The sequence below is a fragment of the Protomyctophum bolini genome, assembly GCF_963924005.1.
Source record: "Protomyctophum bolini genome assembly, chromosome: 16".
Classification (NCBI taxonomy): domain Eukaryota; kingdom Metazoa; phylum Chordata; class Actinopteri; order Myctophiformes; family Myctophidae; genus Protomyctophum; species Protomyctophum bolini.
In genome coordinates this window covers 41,320,426-41,336,689 of record NC_137877.1, presented here as the reverse complement: position 1 = coordinate 41,336,689, position 16,264 = coordinate 41,320,426, and the positions used below count along the sequence as shown (strand labels likewise).

The 16,264-nt window shown below is 45.3% G+C and overlaps 1 protein-coding gene across 3 annotated transcripts in view; it reads right to left on the bottom strand.

The window, feature by feature from the left end:
• plekhm3 (pleckstrin homology domain containing, family M, member 3) overlaps positions 1-16,264 on the bottom strand; it is a 465,291-nt gene that overhangs the window by 408,807 nt on the left and 40,220 nt on the right. For all 3 annotated transcript variants that reach the window (XR_013965553.1, XR_013965554.1, XM_080786366.1), the window contains exons 13-14: positions 10,799-10,862; positions 339-496 (exon numbers count right to left, since the gene is read on the bottom strand). Coding sequence is in view for 1 of the 3 variants with exons in the window: in XM_080786366.1 (XP_080642492.1) it covers positions 339-496; positions 10,799-10,862 (222 nt within the window). In the remaining 2 variants the exon portion in view is untranslated. The remainder of the gene's footprint in view (positions 1-338; positions 497-10,798; positions 10,863-16,264) is intronic.

The window sequence follows — 16,264 nt, the reverse complement described above, 5'->3', positions numbered from 1 at the left end:
ATCAGACTAATTGATCATTTAAAAAAAAACAACAATAGAAATGACATTTGTTTGTATTTGTCTGGAGACATGTCTGATGGATGGATGGTGTCACATACTTCAAATGTACTACTATCTAGCATCTATACTACCTGTTAAAACACCCTGAGCGCCATGAACGGAGGTCTCTCCACCCTATCAAATAGTTATGCTCAGGACGGCGCGATTAATCACAGGACGGAACATTAATTCCCCATTATGGACACGTTATGGGTCCATTTGGGGACCCCCTGGAACTCCCTCAAGGACCCCCTAGGGGTCCCCGGATCCCCCACTATCGACCGGTAGTTACACTGTACCTCCTGGTGGTGGCGTCCTGGAAGGGGTAGATGACCTGCTGGTCGTGACACAGCTCACAGATGAAGCCTTTCTCTCGACACAGACTGCATCCCATCACGTGGCCGCTGGCGAACTTGATCACCTTGGACAGGAAGGGAGCCAGCTTCCCGTCGATCACCTGGACCAATGGGGGGGGGAGAGAACCACATGATCACCACCTGACCAATAGGAGGAGAGAACCACACGGACAAAGACAACTCGGCTCCTGACAAATCATGACAATGAATAAACACGTTTATTTTTGGGGCCGAGTAAATAATTAGAAAGAAGGAAAGTACACAGTGTTGTACCCTGGCCCTTTTGTCATCTTTCACCATTTGCTAGGAGCTATATAGGTATTAGCTATTATAATTTAATTTATTAAATATTAATAGGGCTTTGTCCGAGGCTTAAAGCTGCTATAAGCAATAATATGTCAATTTTAATGACATTTAAAAATATATATATATATATACAGTCAGCAATGGGTAGAAATGTAGTCTCTGTGACACATCTAGGGGCCGCAATCTGCATTCAAAGATGTTCCTAGAAGCTTTGTCATTGGTCGAAAAATAAAAACCCCGGTCGATATGACTAACCAATCAGGCAAATCGATCAATGACAAAGCTTCTAGGAAAATCTTTGAATGCAGATTGTGGCCCCTAGATGTGTCACAGTCTCACAGAGACTTAATGTTTTTGAGTGTTCTACACATTGCTGTCTGTCTGACAGCACCAGTGCAGCACTGTTATTGTGTCGACCAGAAGCAGAAACCACTGGTTGCTGGAGTATACCATTCTAACGGACTGTCAAAGTTATTTCCACAGAGTCGGCACACGTTGGGTTTTTTTCGTAGACGGTGTGTGGTGGGTTCTTCAGCCATTCTCCTCATTTTTCCTCGCATAGCCTCGTTTGAAGTTATACCACTGGTAATGATTTCCTCACGGTGTTATTTTGAGGGGTGCACACACCGCTCAGAGCCCTGACGTCACATCATTTGGAGCGACGCCTACCTACGCGGAAAGGGTTCACTCCCACTTTTAGGCCAGTGCAGCCCATGCTTTCATTTTTCTCGTGCAGACGAAATGAAAGCCTGGGTTGTCGAGGCTATAACATGTTGACATATTATTGCTTAAGCAGCTTTAAAAGGTCTTTAAAGAAATACTGTGTGTATGTGTGAAAACAAATGAACGGGAAACTCTCTTCCAGTGACCTCGTCATTCAGAAAGGGGGCGGGGCCACAACGCTCTATTTGACTCTATGTGCATAAGCATAATTGCCTTGACATTAACGAGCGTCAACGAGCACCAGCTGGACACGCGGAGGGCGGGGTTGGGGGGAGTGGCAGAAAATGAGGAAAAGGAGAGTGAGGGGTTGAAGGAGGAAGAAAGAGCTGTTCCTTCTGGAGGAAAAGACGGAAAAGAAAGAAGGAAACATAATATACTGAACGCCATTTAATGACTGCTTGACAAGCTCTTTGAAATACCAGAGAGAGAGAGAGAGAGAGAGAGAGAGAGAGAGAGAGAGAGAGAGAGAGAGAGAGAGAGAGAGAGAGAGAGAGAGAGAGAGAGAGAGAGAGAGAGAGAGAGAGGCCATAGTCCATGGGAGAGCATACAAGTGGTTACACCTGGCACGGCCCACACAGAGACCTCCCAATTATAATGTACTCTATGAAGAGTGTGAGGGAGAGAGAGGGGGAGAGGGAGGGAGAGAGAGAGAGAGGGAGAGAGAGAGAGAGAGAGAGAGAGAGAGAGAGAGAGAGAGAGAGAGCACACAAAAAGACAAGGAGAAAGGAGGGCAGACCACCCCGACCTTCCAGCACACGCCTGTGTGTGTGTGTGTGTGTGTGTGTATGTGCGCATGCGTGCATGCGTGTGTGTGTGTGTGTGTGTGGCGCGCCTGCAGTAGGCTATGCATTGGAAAATGTGCAGAGGGAGAAAAAGTATCCAACTCAATCAACTTTAACTATACGGTCAGAGTACGGCCATTAGTATTATTGCCATCACCTGGGTGGGTCAGGCGTGTAACTTTCTAGACATTAAGCCGCGTGTGTGTTCAACAACACACACACGGTGACGGAAGCTTGCCATGCATAGCAACGGTTGCTAAACTATATTGAATGGCATTGGACCGTCGCTTTATACGGACGGGGTTTAGCGAAGGGCTAATTGTTGACAGTGGGAGCCTCAGTACCGATTCCATTCCATGCTAGCTCTGTGTGAATGGAACCATTCCATTCCATGCTAGTCTCTCTGTGTTAATGGGACCATTCCATTCCATGCTAGTCTCTCTGTGTTAATGGGACCATTCCATTCCATGCTAGTCTCTCTGTGTTAATGGGACCATTCCATTCCATTCCATTCCATTCCATGCTAGTCTCTCTCTGTGTGAATGGGAGCATTCCATTCCATTCCATGCTAGTCTCTGTGTTAATGGGACCATTCCATTCCATTCCATGCTAGTCTCTCTGTGTGAATGGAACCATTCCATTCCATTCCATGCTAGTCTCTCTCTGTGTTAATGGGACCATTCCATTCCATTCCATGCTAGTCTCTGTGTTAATGGGACCATTCCATTCCATTCCATGCTAGTCTCTCTGTGTGAATGGAACCATTCCATTCCATTCCATGCTAGTCTCTCTCTGTGTTAATGGGACCATTCCATTCCATTCCATGCTAGTCTCTCTGTGTTATTGGGACCATTCCATTCCATTCCATGCTAGTCTCTCTCTGTGTGAATGGAACCATTCCATTCCATTCCATGCTAGTCTCTCTCTGTGTGAATGGAACCATTCCATTCCATGCTAGTCTCTCTGTGTGAATGGGACCATTCCATTCCATTCCATGCTAGTCTCTCTCTGTGTGAATGGAACCATTCCATTCCATGCTAGTCTCTCTCTGTGTGAATGGAACCATTCCATTCCATTCCATGCTAGTCTCTCTCTGTGTGAATGGAACCATTCCATTCCATTCCATGCTAGTCTCTCTCTGTGTGAATGGAACCATTCCATTCCATTCCATTCCATGCTAGTCTCTCTCTGTGTGAATGGGACCATTCCATTCCATTCCATGCTAGTCTCTCTCTGTGTGAATGGGACCATTCCATTCCATTCCATGCTAGTCTCTCTCTGTGTGAATGGAACCATTCCATTCCATGCTAGTCTCTCTGTGTGAATGGAACCATTCCATTCCATTCCATGCTAGTCTCTCTCTGTGTGAATGGAACCATTCCATTCCATGCTAGTCTCTCTGTGTGAATGGAACCATTCCATTCCATGCTAGTCTCTATCTGTGTGAATGGAACCATTCCATTCCATTCCATGCTAGTCTCTCTCTGTGTGAATGGAACCATTCCATTCCATGCTAGTCTCTCTGTGTGAATGGAACCATTCCATTCCATTCCATTCCATGCTAGTCTCTCTCTGTGTGAATGGGACCATTCCATTCCATTCCATGCTAGTCTCTCTGTGTGAATGGGACCATTCCATTCCATTCCATTCCATGCTAGTCTCTCTCTGTGTGAATGGGACCATTCCATTCCATTCCATGCTAGTCTCTCTGTGTGAATGGGACCATTCCATTCCATTCCATGCTAGTCTCTCTCTGTGTGAATGGAACCATTCCATTCCATTCCATGCTAGTCTCTCTCTGTGTGAATGGGACCATTCCATTCCATTCCATGCTAGTCTCTCTCTGTGTGAATGGGACCATTCCATTCCATTCCATGCTAGTCTCTCTGTGTGAATGAAAAAGGCTCTCTTGACACATGACTGACAAGTGCTGGACCTCTGCATTCCATCAGGTCCTTGTGCTTAGTGAGTGAGAGAGAGTGTGCATGCGTGCGTGTGTGCGCGCATGTGTGTGTGTGTGTGTGTGTGTGCGTGCGCGTGTGTGGCCTGTCAGCTGCTGTCTGTGCACTGTCATTGTAGCTTTTCCAAGAAGAGGTCACCCCCCCCCCCCCCTTTTCTCCTCCCACTCCCAAAACCTCCACCCATCATCTCTCTCTCTCTCTCTCTCTCTCTCTCTCTCTCAGGGGAGACATTTTTCCAAGTACCCCCTCCTCATCCTCGCAATACCGATACAGTTACAACCACACGCGTACATTTAGATGTCAACTATTTGTATTTTCAATCAAAAGCATCCGCACCCATTTCATATAATTATATAAACAGAAACCACCGATACAATATGAATCATTTCATATAGACTGAAACCAGTGTTGTTTTTGGCAGCACATTTTATGATTTTAGTTTTAGTCATAGTCGGTTGAACAGTTTTAATTTAGTTTTAGTCAACATTTCAGTCACCAATGACATTTCAGTCGACTAAATCTACATTTGATTTCGTCGAACAAAATATATTTCGGCGGGCCTTTGATGCCGTCACTTGCTGAAAACAGCCGATCTACAAGCTCACAACGTGTCGCATGAGCGCGACAATACTACACTAGAGCAGTCGCGGTCCTGCCCCCCTCTCATGACGACGACAGGCCCCGGGAAAAGCATTTCCCCGATTCATTGTTTTCCCCCACAGACGTTTCATAAAGTATTTATTTATAAAGACCTGTATAAGCCTCGAACAAAGACCAACTCGGATGGTGACAATTTATGATATTATTTTTCTCTCCACTCTCTTCCTTCAGTTGCTCCCATGTTGTTGCTATCGAGCCAGGACCCTCTCTCTCTCCTCCAGCGTCGTCTCCCCCCCTCCATCTTTTTCCCCCTCTGCCCATCCCCCCCCCCCCCCCCCATCTTCCCCCAGCCCCCTCCTGTCGTCCCACGTGGAGTTCTTTGTGATTCCACAACCTCCTAATCCCCTCAAACGGCTGTTTAGCAGCCGTTTCCCCCTGACCCCGCCTCCAGAAAGCACACGCACACACATGCATGCACGCACGCACACAGTCACACACACAGTCACACACACACACACACACACACACACACAGAGCGCGGGCCGACAGCATTACAGCTCCATTAGAGAGGCCGGAGAGGTTGTCGGGATTACAGCTCAATAAAGACTGTTTGGATAACACCCTGTGTTAAACACACACACACACACACAGTCACACACAGGCACGCACACATGCATGCACGCACACACGCAGGCACGCACGCGCGCATGCACACACACAGGCACGCACGCGCACACACACGCGCACGCACAGACGCACGCATGCACGCACAAGACACACAGAACAGGATTACTACACATCAGGTCATCAGAGGCGGGAGTGTGTGTGCCGATCTTGCTCGTGCATGTCGGTATACCGGTGAGGACACGAGGGACATGTTTTAATAACGATGACTTATATTAACACGTTTGTCTTCTAAATCCTGACAGTTTTCTGAAAAACCCTATGTTTCTATGTCATTTTTCATGTTTCAAGGACCCCCAGAATTATATGTAATTAATTGCCCGCCGACCCCCATCTGAAAATATGTTGTTCCAGCGGGACCCCCGCCAGAAGCAAAAGATATGAGTTATAAAAGTTTGCTCTGAAAGAATATACATTCAAAGATGTGTGCCAAACATTTTCACAATTTTTCAAAGAATTGCTTGTAGAGCTTGTGGATCTGCTATTTTTCAATAGCTAAATTATAACATAATGTTTAAAAACACCAAAAGGGGTTCCCATGCGCCCACACCTGGAAAGCATTGTCACCTTAACTTTAACCATTATTTTATACTTTAGCTATTGAAAAGATAGCAGGTATAGAATATGTATAACAGTACAAGCTGTGTGCAAATCTTTGAATTTATATTCTTTCACAGCAAACGTTTTCTTTTTAACTCATATCTTTGCTTAGTTCTGGGGTGACCCGTCCCTGGAACAATATATTTTCAGATGGGGGTCCGGTGGCCAATTACATTATAATTTCTTGGGGTCCTGAAATAGTTTGAGAACCACTGATATAGAAACATGATTATTTAGATGAGTTAGAAGACATTTTGTAGAATAACAGAACACACGCACAACGTAACACAGAGACAGACAGGGCCTTCTGGGAACATCCAATCAGAACGCGTTACGACCACCGACATCCAATCAGAACGCGTTACGACCATGGACATCCAATCCGAACACATTACGACCACGGACATCCAATCAGAACGCGTTACGACCACGGACATCCAATCAGAACGCATTACGACCACCGACATCCAATCAAAACGACCAATCAATGATCAACAGTGACATTCTCCCGGGAGAGTCCCTGACTGTGGGACAAAACACACTGCACAGATGCATTGTGGGTAGCATGGCCCCGTTAAGTGGAGGTATGTCCGTCGCGGTAATGAGTGTGCGTGCGTGCGTGCTTGCGTGCGTGAGTGCGTGCGTGCGTGCGTGAGTGAGTGAGTGAGTGCGTGCATGCGTGCGTGCGTGCGTGCGTGCTTGCGTGAGTGAGTGAGTGCGTGCGTGTGTGCGTGCTTGCGTGCGTGAGTGAGTGAGTGAGTGCGTGTGTGCGTACGTGAGGCTGCATTCAGCAGGTCTTTGTGACAGTAGGACAGTACTTGGCATGTGGAGAATGGTTACGCTGGGAAGATGGCTCTGCTCGCTGTGTGGGCGGCACGGAAGGATTCGGACACGCACGCATGCATGCACGCACGCATGCACAAACACACACACGCACACACACACACACACACACGACAAGTACATCTGAACCAACTAGGCCACAGCATTCATTTGAAACAATTAGTATACTATACAAATCTGCTGCCCTCTCTCTCTCTGTATCACTCTCTCTCTCTCTCTCTCTCTCTCTCTGTATCTCTCTCTCTGTATCTCTCTCTCTCTCTCTCTTTCTCTCTATCTCTCTCTCTCTCTCTCTCTGTATCTCTCTCTCTCCCTCAGCCACCAAGACCCCTATAAAAAAACATTCCGCTGAACTATTGCAGTGTAGCGAATAAAAACAACCACGGGACAAACTTCTCCGGAGCAACCACAGAGTGTGAGTGTGTGTGTGTGTTCGTGCGTGCGTGTGTGTGTGCGTGTGTGTGTGCGTGCGTGCGTGTGTGGGCAAGGCCTAAACAAACACATATGGTGTAGAACAAATGAACTGGCTCTAAATGGAACGCATGCACCCACACACGCACGCGCACACGCACACGCAAGGGAGAAAGGAGGCTATATTTGCTGAGAATGGGAGTTGAATGGATTAGCAGTGCGTGCGTGCGTGCGTGCGTGCCCAGGTCAGAAGCAGCGGCCGTGGCCCACGGTGACCTCCCGCGTTTCCTCCGCCGTGTACTGAAATAAACCCCGCCCACGCTGATTAAGGGCCGTGTTTTCATTCAGCCGGGTAATGAAAAGGAACAGGCTCGTTAATATGCAAATCCAATTAAGAGGGCAGTGTTTGCCGAGGACCAGGGCGATCGAGAGAGAGAGAGAGAGAGAGAGAGGGTGCATTGTTTTTTTGTGTGTTTTTTTTCTCCTCCTTTGCTTTATTTAGAGAGGGTAGATAAACAGGAAACCAGAGGGCACCCTCGCCCCCGCCCCCAAGCTCACTTGTGAGCTTGTAGATCGACTATTTTCAGCAAGTGTAAAAATCAGCCATTTACGACGGCATCAAGGCTCCGCCAAAATACATTTTAGTCGACTAAATCAACTGTATATTTTAGTCTACAGTTGATCTAAACTAAAACGTTCCAGGTGACTAAAATGTGACTAAATGAAAACTATTCAAGAGACTATGACAAAAACTAAAATCAAAATTTATACTGCCAAAAACAACACTGACGCGGAGGCGGCAGTGCCTGGAGTCAAAGCTAAATCTATACAGTTGATTTAGTCGACAAAAAATCTTATGATATTTGTGAACAGATTTGACTGAGAGCCTGCCATCACGCAACCTGCAGCTTTTCACCAGAGGAGAAAATAAATAAATATATATATATATATATATATATATCCAAAATGAGTTTTTAGCACAGGCAGACTCTTCACATACTGAAATAAATGTCCGAGCCGAAATCGACATGTAAATATGAAATAAATGCTTAAACATGTAGCTATAGGTGTAATGTTAGACCCTACAGAAGACATGTAAATATGAAATAAAAGCTTAAAACATGTAGCTAGGTGTAATGTTCGAGTCCACAGAAGTGAACCCGTTTTCTCAACTCAACTGAACAACCAATATGTCAATTTGAAGCTATGCTTTCATGACATGAAAACACGAAAATGCTAAAAAATCCAATGGCAGTCCCTCAGTAAAATGTAGTCACATATCTCCTATAGTATAATTTTCTTGCGTGTGTGTTTATCATTTTTGTGTGTGTGTGTGCAGACGCGCTGCCTGCATCTGCAAGTCTTTTGTGCGTGTTTGCATGTCGAGTGTGTGTGTGGGTGTGTGTGTGTGTGTGTGACAGCGCGTGAGTAATGTGCATGGTTGCATGTTGTGTGTGCGTGTGTGTGTGTGACAGCGCGTGAGTAATGTGCGTGGTTGCATGTTGTGTGTGTGTGTGTGTGTGTGGTTGTGAGGACGTTGGTAAGAATGGAAAGATGTCACGCTTTGTTTGCCTGCCTGTTGATTCTGAATGTGACCAATTAGTGAAGAGAGAGGGGGGGGAGTCAGGGAGAGAGAGGGGGAGAGAGGGGGGGGGGGGTGTTGAGGGGGGACATGAACAAAGCAGTTTGGAGGACAGCAGACCCCCCCCCCCTCCCTTCAATGTCCAACTGACACATTACAACACTACGCCACTCAATGGCAGACATACACCTCTCAATGATAGAACTACACCTGTCAATGGTAGAACTACAACACTCAATGGTAGAACTACAACACTCAATGGCAGACATACACCTCTCAATGATAGAACTACACCTGTCAATGGTAGAACTACAACACTCAATGGCAGACATACACCTCTCAATGGTAGAACTACACCTGCCAATGGTAGAACTACAACACTCAATGGTAGAACTACAACACTCAATGGTAGACATACACCTCTCAATGGTAGATAACTACACCTCTCAATGGTAGAGAACTACAACACTCAATGGTATACATACACCTCTCAATGATAGAACTACACCTGTCAATGGTAGAACTACAACACTCAATGGTATATATACACCTCTCAATGGTAGAACTACACCTCTCAATGGTAGATAACTACAACACTCACTGGTAGATAACTACAAGACTCAATGGTAGAGAACTACAACACTCAATGGTAGAACTTCAACACTCAATGGTAGATAACTACAACACTTAATGGTAGAACTTCAACACTCAATGGTAGATAACTACAACACTCAATGGTATAACTTCAACACTCAATGGTAGAGTACTACACCTCTCAATGGTAGAGAACAACAACAATCAATGGTAGATAACTACAGCACTCAATGGTAGAGAACTACTGTACAACACTCAATGGTAGAAGTACAACACTCAATGGTAGAACTACATCACTCAATGGTAGAGAACTACACCTCTCAATGGTAGAGAACTACACCTCTCAATGGTAGAGAACTACACCTCTCAATGGTAGAACTACAGCACTCAATGGTAGAGAACTACTGTACAACACTCAATGGTAGAACTACATCACTCAATGGTAGAGAACTACACCTCTCAATGGTAGAACTACATCACTCAATGGTAGAGAACTACTGTACAACACTCAATGGTAGAACTACATCACTCAATGGTAGAGAACTACACCTCTCAATGGTAGAACTACATCACTCAATGGTAGAGAACTACTGTACAACACTCAATGGTAGAACTACATCACTCAATGGTAGAGAACTACACCTCTCAATGGTAGAACTACATCACTCAATGGTAGAGAACTACACCTCTCAATGGTAGAACTACAGCACTCAATGGTAGACAACTACAACACTCAATGGTAGAGTACTCGTTGCTCAACCCGCCCTCTCTCTCTTGTGACATGAGCAGCATCTTGGGAGTCGGGGGGGGGGGTCCTCCGCCCCAAACACACCTGTCTGACCCACGGTAATTACCAGACACACGTCTAATTTCTGATAATACCAGCAGTCCTGCCTCAAAGCAGACCAGAGGTAGAAAACTGTCGTTCCCTGATGGTAAATGGTGCATTTATATAGCGCCTTTATCCAAGGCGCTTTACATAGATTGTGCATTACATTCACCCATTCACACGCACATTCATACACCGATTGCGGCGGAAGCCATGCAAGGCACCAACCAGCACATCGGGAGCAATTTGGGGTTCAGTGTCATGCCCAAAGGACACTTCCACAGACAGGAGGAGGAGCCGGGATTCGAACCGCCGACCCATGGATCATTGGACGACCTGCTCTACCTCCTGAGCCACAGTCGCGATGTCATCGCTATAGGGACACATGCATCAGTAAGCAGGAACTGGGGATGGCAATGAAGGACCGGGAAGGTCTGGCATGGCATTGTGGAATCCTGGTGTGTGTGTCTGTGCGTGCATGTCTTTACCTGCTGTAGGTCTGACAGAGAGTACAGATGGATGTGTTGCAGCAGGTATTCTCTGGGGAAGATCCTGTGAACCACACACACACACACACACACACACACATACACACACACAGAATATAAATACAATTAAAAATCAAGTATACTGTACTTGCAGCCAATATGTTAACGTCTACTGCAATGTGCTACATGTGGCAACTGGCAAATAGACAAGGTGCGTTCAATCATGTTATCCTCCCTCCTTAAAGACGAGGTGCAATGGCTGTGTGTTTCTGAACCAATCAGAGCGCTGCGTCCCTTCAGGCTATGGGACGTATAGCTCCATGATGCGTGGAGTTACGGCCAAGCTACACCAGGCTTTTCTCGCGCGTTTACTCTAAACGCGCGGACCGTGCGTGACTGCGTGCGTAAGCCAAATGCCCTGGCTATACATCGATCTGTCAGACGCGCGGCAGGTTTGTGCGGGACCTTCCGGGAGGATATATATAGATACGCGCGCATGGGGGCATACGCACGTAAAAAAAAATAGAACCGATCCTATTTTTAGAGCACGCGTAGGATGGCAATGCGGTATCCGTGCGTCTGGTGTAGCATGGTATCATTGACATTATATTGGTCCTATCCAAACGCACTGTACGCGCGCAGTAAACACGCTCAGTAAACGCATACGCACGCACGCACGCAAAACTGCCTGGTGTAGCTTGGCCGTTAGTTTGTTTACAAAACTTTACAAGTCACAGACAGACAGACAGACAGACAGACAGACAGACAGACGGGTCTGTGCATGCAGCTATGACGTGGCTTATTTCTACCCTAAACTGTTTTTGGAAAACATATTTTAGCGCTGATTAAGTTTTAAACGAGTAATACACTGTCTGGATGTCATCTTGAATGAGATTCATAATAACCGAGTAGTTCTGTAATCAAAACCAGCTGTGTTTGGAGGAACAAACACGCAGCGATGGGAATCAAACAGGTGAATGAAATCAAGATAATTCTTTTTTTATTCATGCAGGATTCGACACGTCATCACGTTTTCCTCCAAAGGAAGTATAATTGCATTTTGATTTGTATGTACTTTTGATATAAAAAATACACAACGATGGACATTTTCCCATTGTTTTGGCATCTATTGTTACTAGGCACAGTATAATGATATGATGACCACAGTCTAAAAAGTGTGAAAAACATATTTTTCACATTTCACCGTCTTTAATGTAGTGTAGAAGAGTGGTTCTCAAACTATCTGTGTCTCAGGTAACCACCTGTAAATACCTCTTTTCATCCAAAGCACCCTTAAATGACATTGTTACTTCATAGAAGCTTACATTTATGTCATATTACATTAGAATTATGTCACTCTTTCCCTTTTATACTCTGAAACAATTGCGACCGGGCCATTATGTAATATGTGTGAGACAGGGGGAGGGGGGGGGGGGGGGGGGTACTACTGAGGGCCATGTGGACTCGGTCTGCCTGCTATCTGCACTGCACTGACAACATGATGACAGACTGGGACGTGCACACATAGACATCAAAGGGGGCTTCAGCCCCTGCCCCTTTTTACCCGTCTGTAAAACAACTGCCTTCTCCAGACCACGAAACCAGCATTTACAAAGAAACGCAAACGCCTCCCTCCACTCCTTTCCTTCCATGCCCGGAAGGCAGCATTCAAGAGAATAGCCTTTTTCTTCCGAAGTCTCCTGAACTTGAACGCAGCATTTTGCGTTGAACAAATTAGTTTAGAAATCCATGCCGTTACACACCGCATCTCTATAGCTAAAGAGTGCTGGGTTATGCCCCGAAAATAGCAGATCTACAAGCTCACAACGAGACGCGTTGTGAGCTTGTAGATCTGCTATTTCCGCTATTTTTGTCCAAAAGTGCCCTCTTACGGGATTGCAGCCCCTGCCCCTCTGCACGTCCCTGATGAGAGACACAAAACATCATATCTGCAACACTGTTCAAATCATCGACTGAAAATGCATGTGACAATGAATGTTGGTCGACTACATTTTTTTCACAGACGCAAACTAAATAAAAAACTAAATAAAAACAAGACTAAAATGTTATAGGAGGGACTAGTGGAGAAGAGATCCAGTAGAAGTAGAAGTCATTTTGTGTTTGGTTGTGCTCTGAGAATTACAAGCTCACAACACTCTTTCAGCGTGCGACCGAATGTAAAAACAGGCATTACGATGACATCAAGGCACACCAAGAGTCGCCAACATACATTTTAGTCGACTAAATCAACGGTAGATTTAGTCAAGTAAAATCTTATATTTGGTCGACTAAAACTAGACTAGAGGACAAAAATATGACTAAATTTAGGCCGAAAATCACTTTTCAGATAAAAAACCTATGTTTTTATATCAGTGGTGCTCAACCTTTTTCATGTCAAGGAGCCCCAGAACTTTATTTAGCCGCCGACCCCCATCTGAAAATATGTAGTTCCAGGGACCTCCCAGAAGCAAAGAAGTTCACTGTGAAAGAACATAACATTCAAAGATTTGCGCCACATTTTCACGATAAAAAGAAATAGCAGATCTACAAGCTCATAGCTAGCTCATGAGCTATTTTTCAAAAAGCTAAAATATAACATGAAAACAAATCAAAGGAATTCTGTCAAAATCAAACACAGCTTTACTCCACATTTCAACTTTTAGTTTTTCTTGCAAATCAACACCCCCGACATCACCATTCAAGAGTGTTTTGCGATAAATACATAAATAAATGAAATAGAAGATCTACAAGCTTGCGGGCTGTGGCGGCGGCGCGTTGTGAGCTTGTTGTCACTATCTTTAAAATGCTTTTTAAAATAATGATTGAAAAAATAGGAACGTTTTTGGACATACAAGGTCCGCCCCACAGACAGCGGCGATATGATATCTGTACATTACATGGTATGTTGTTACTACGTGACAAAACACATGCACGAGAGCTCACTGTGTGTGTGTGTGTGTGTGTGTGTGTGTCTCGCCACTGCCAAGCATGGCTCCATGTTAAATCCAACCTAATCTGTGATGAGTGTCACACACAATACAAGTACAGTGCGTGTGTGCGCGTGTGTGTGTGCGCGAGCGTGAGCGTGAGCGTGCCTGCGTGCGTTAGACATGCCCTACATGTGATCCAGACACCTCACGGTGTTAGGCACCACTGATAAACGCCACTGTTTGACACGTAACTATGGTTACCACACATACACAAACATACACACACACACGCACACGCACACGCACACACACGCACACGCACACATCTATCAGATGCTATAGACGACCACACCCTGCTGTTAAGTTTGTGTTTGTCTTGATAACATCACTCTGGTACCTGACAACTACCTTAATGATTAGTCGCACGCACGCACCTGATATTACGTTAGCACATGGAAGGACGTGAGACCACGTTTTCATGACAAATGTTAACTAAAAATATCTAAAAACTCATTTTTACACACATACAAAACCCCTCCAGGAGAGCGTTTCTTATGGCCTATAAACATATGTGGGAGGGGCTGATTTTAGTGTGTCACTATATTTCACTTGGGGGCCTTTTGACTCGAAGGCTTTCAGCTTTCAGGAAGAAACCAAAAAAAATATTTTAATATTCTAAACCACACCTGGGGGTCTATTAGAGTAATGATAACTCCATGTGTGCGTGTATGTCACAGTGTGTGTGTGTGTGTGTGTGTGTGTGTGTGTGTGTGTGTGTGTGTGCGTGCGTGTGCATGGGGGTCTCCCAGCAGAGTGATGACCAGGGCAGTGTTTTAGCGCCACGGCGATCATCAATCCTGGACTGTTTGGATGTGGCAGAGCACTGGCTAATGGTATGGAGGTAAACACACACACACGCACGCAAGGCATGCGCACGCACACACACACACACGCACACACACACACACACACGCACACACACACACACACACACACACACACACACACACACACACACACACACAAGACAGGCGCGCACGCAAACACACGCCACTCCGCCCAAACTTGAAGGGGTGTAGCCGTGAGACTGAGACATCTGACTGAATTGGGGACGAGGTTTACTGATAATTGGTGACTCCTTTTGACACAGAGACAGTCACGGTGGCTAAGACTATAACAGTTCAGCACAGGCAGACTAGTCTTCATGTCTGCCTTTTACAGAATAAAAGCGACTACAAGTATGTCTTCCCCGGCAACCAAGAGCTTCTATTCTTGAAAGAATCCCTGCAGCGCTAATTGTTGTTAATATTCCCAAACGAGATCGGAAGTCAGAAATTAGGTACAGCTGCGGGACGGACGAGCAAGTAATTTTTTTTTTAATCCCGCCTGTAACAAGAGTAACTGTGGTGACGCGGTATGAGTACTTTAATTTTATTTTTGCCACCCCGGGGCAGAACAGCATGGCTGGTGACCCGAGTTGGATCATCCATCAGCTCACAGACAAGCTTTTAGTGTCTGTCTTATAAACACCATGAGAGAGAGAGAGAGAGAGAGAGAGAGAGAGAGAGAGAGAGAGAGAGAGACGCATGCCATACACACACACACACACACGGTTTTAGTATGTTTAAGGCCCAACCCTAAGGCCGAGAATAGTAGAGCTAGCAGGCTATTGTAGATATGCTATTTTGGGGGTTCGTGACACCAGTAGTGCACAAGTTTAAATCAAACGCTGACCCCTCAATGTCTAATCCTAACTTAAACCTGACCCCTCAATGTCTAATCCTAATTTAAACCTGACCCCTCAATGTCTAATCCTAACTTAAACCTGACCCCTCAATGTCTAATCCTAATTTAAACCTGACCCCTCAATGTCTAATCCTAACTTAAACCTGACCCCTCAATGTCTAATCCTAATTTAAACCTGACCCCTCAATGTCTAATCCTAACTTAAACCTGACCCCTTCAATGTCTAATCCTAACTTAAACCTGACCCCTCAATGTCTAATCCTAACTTAAACGCTGACCCCTTCAATGTCTAATCCTAATTTAAACCTGACCCCTTCCAATGTCTAATCCTAATTTAAACCTGACCCCTCAATGTCTAATCCTAACTTAAATGCTGACCCCTCAATGTCTAATCATAACTTAAACCTGACCCCTCAATGTCTAATCCTAAACTTAAACCTGACCCTTCCATGTCTAATCCTAATTTAAACCTGACCCCCTCAATGTCTAATCCTAACTTAAACCTGACCCCTACAATGTCTAATCATAACTTAAACCTGACCCCTCCATGTCTAATCCTAATTTAAACCTGACCCTTCAATGTCTAATCCTAACTTAAACCTGACCCCTCAATGTCTAATCCTAACTTAAATAAACGACGGTACTGGATCGCACACACCAAGACTGCATTTCAATAATTTATTCTTGCATTTCTAACAGGAGACAAACGTTTCGGCTATCCAGCCTCCATCACACTGATGTCTCCACCAGGCCGAAGGCATGGGGAGAGAGTATGTTTTGCACTCTGTCC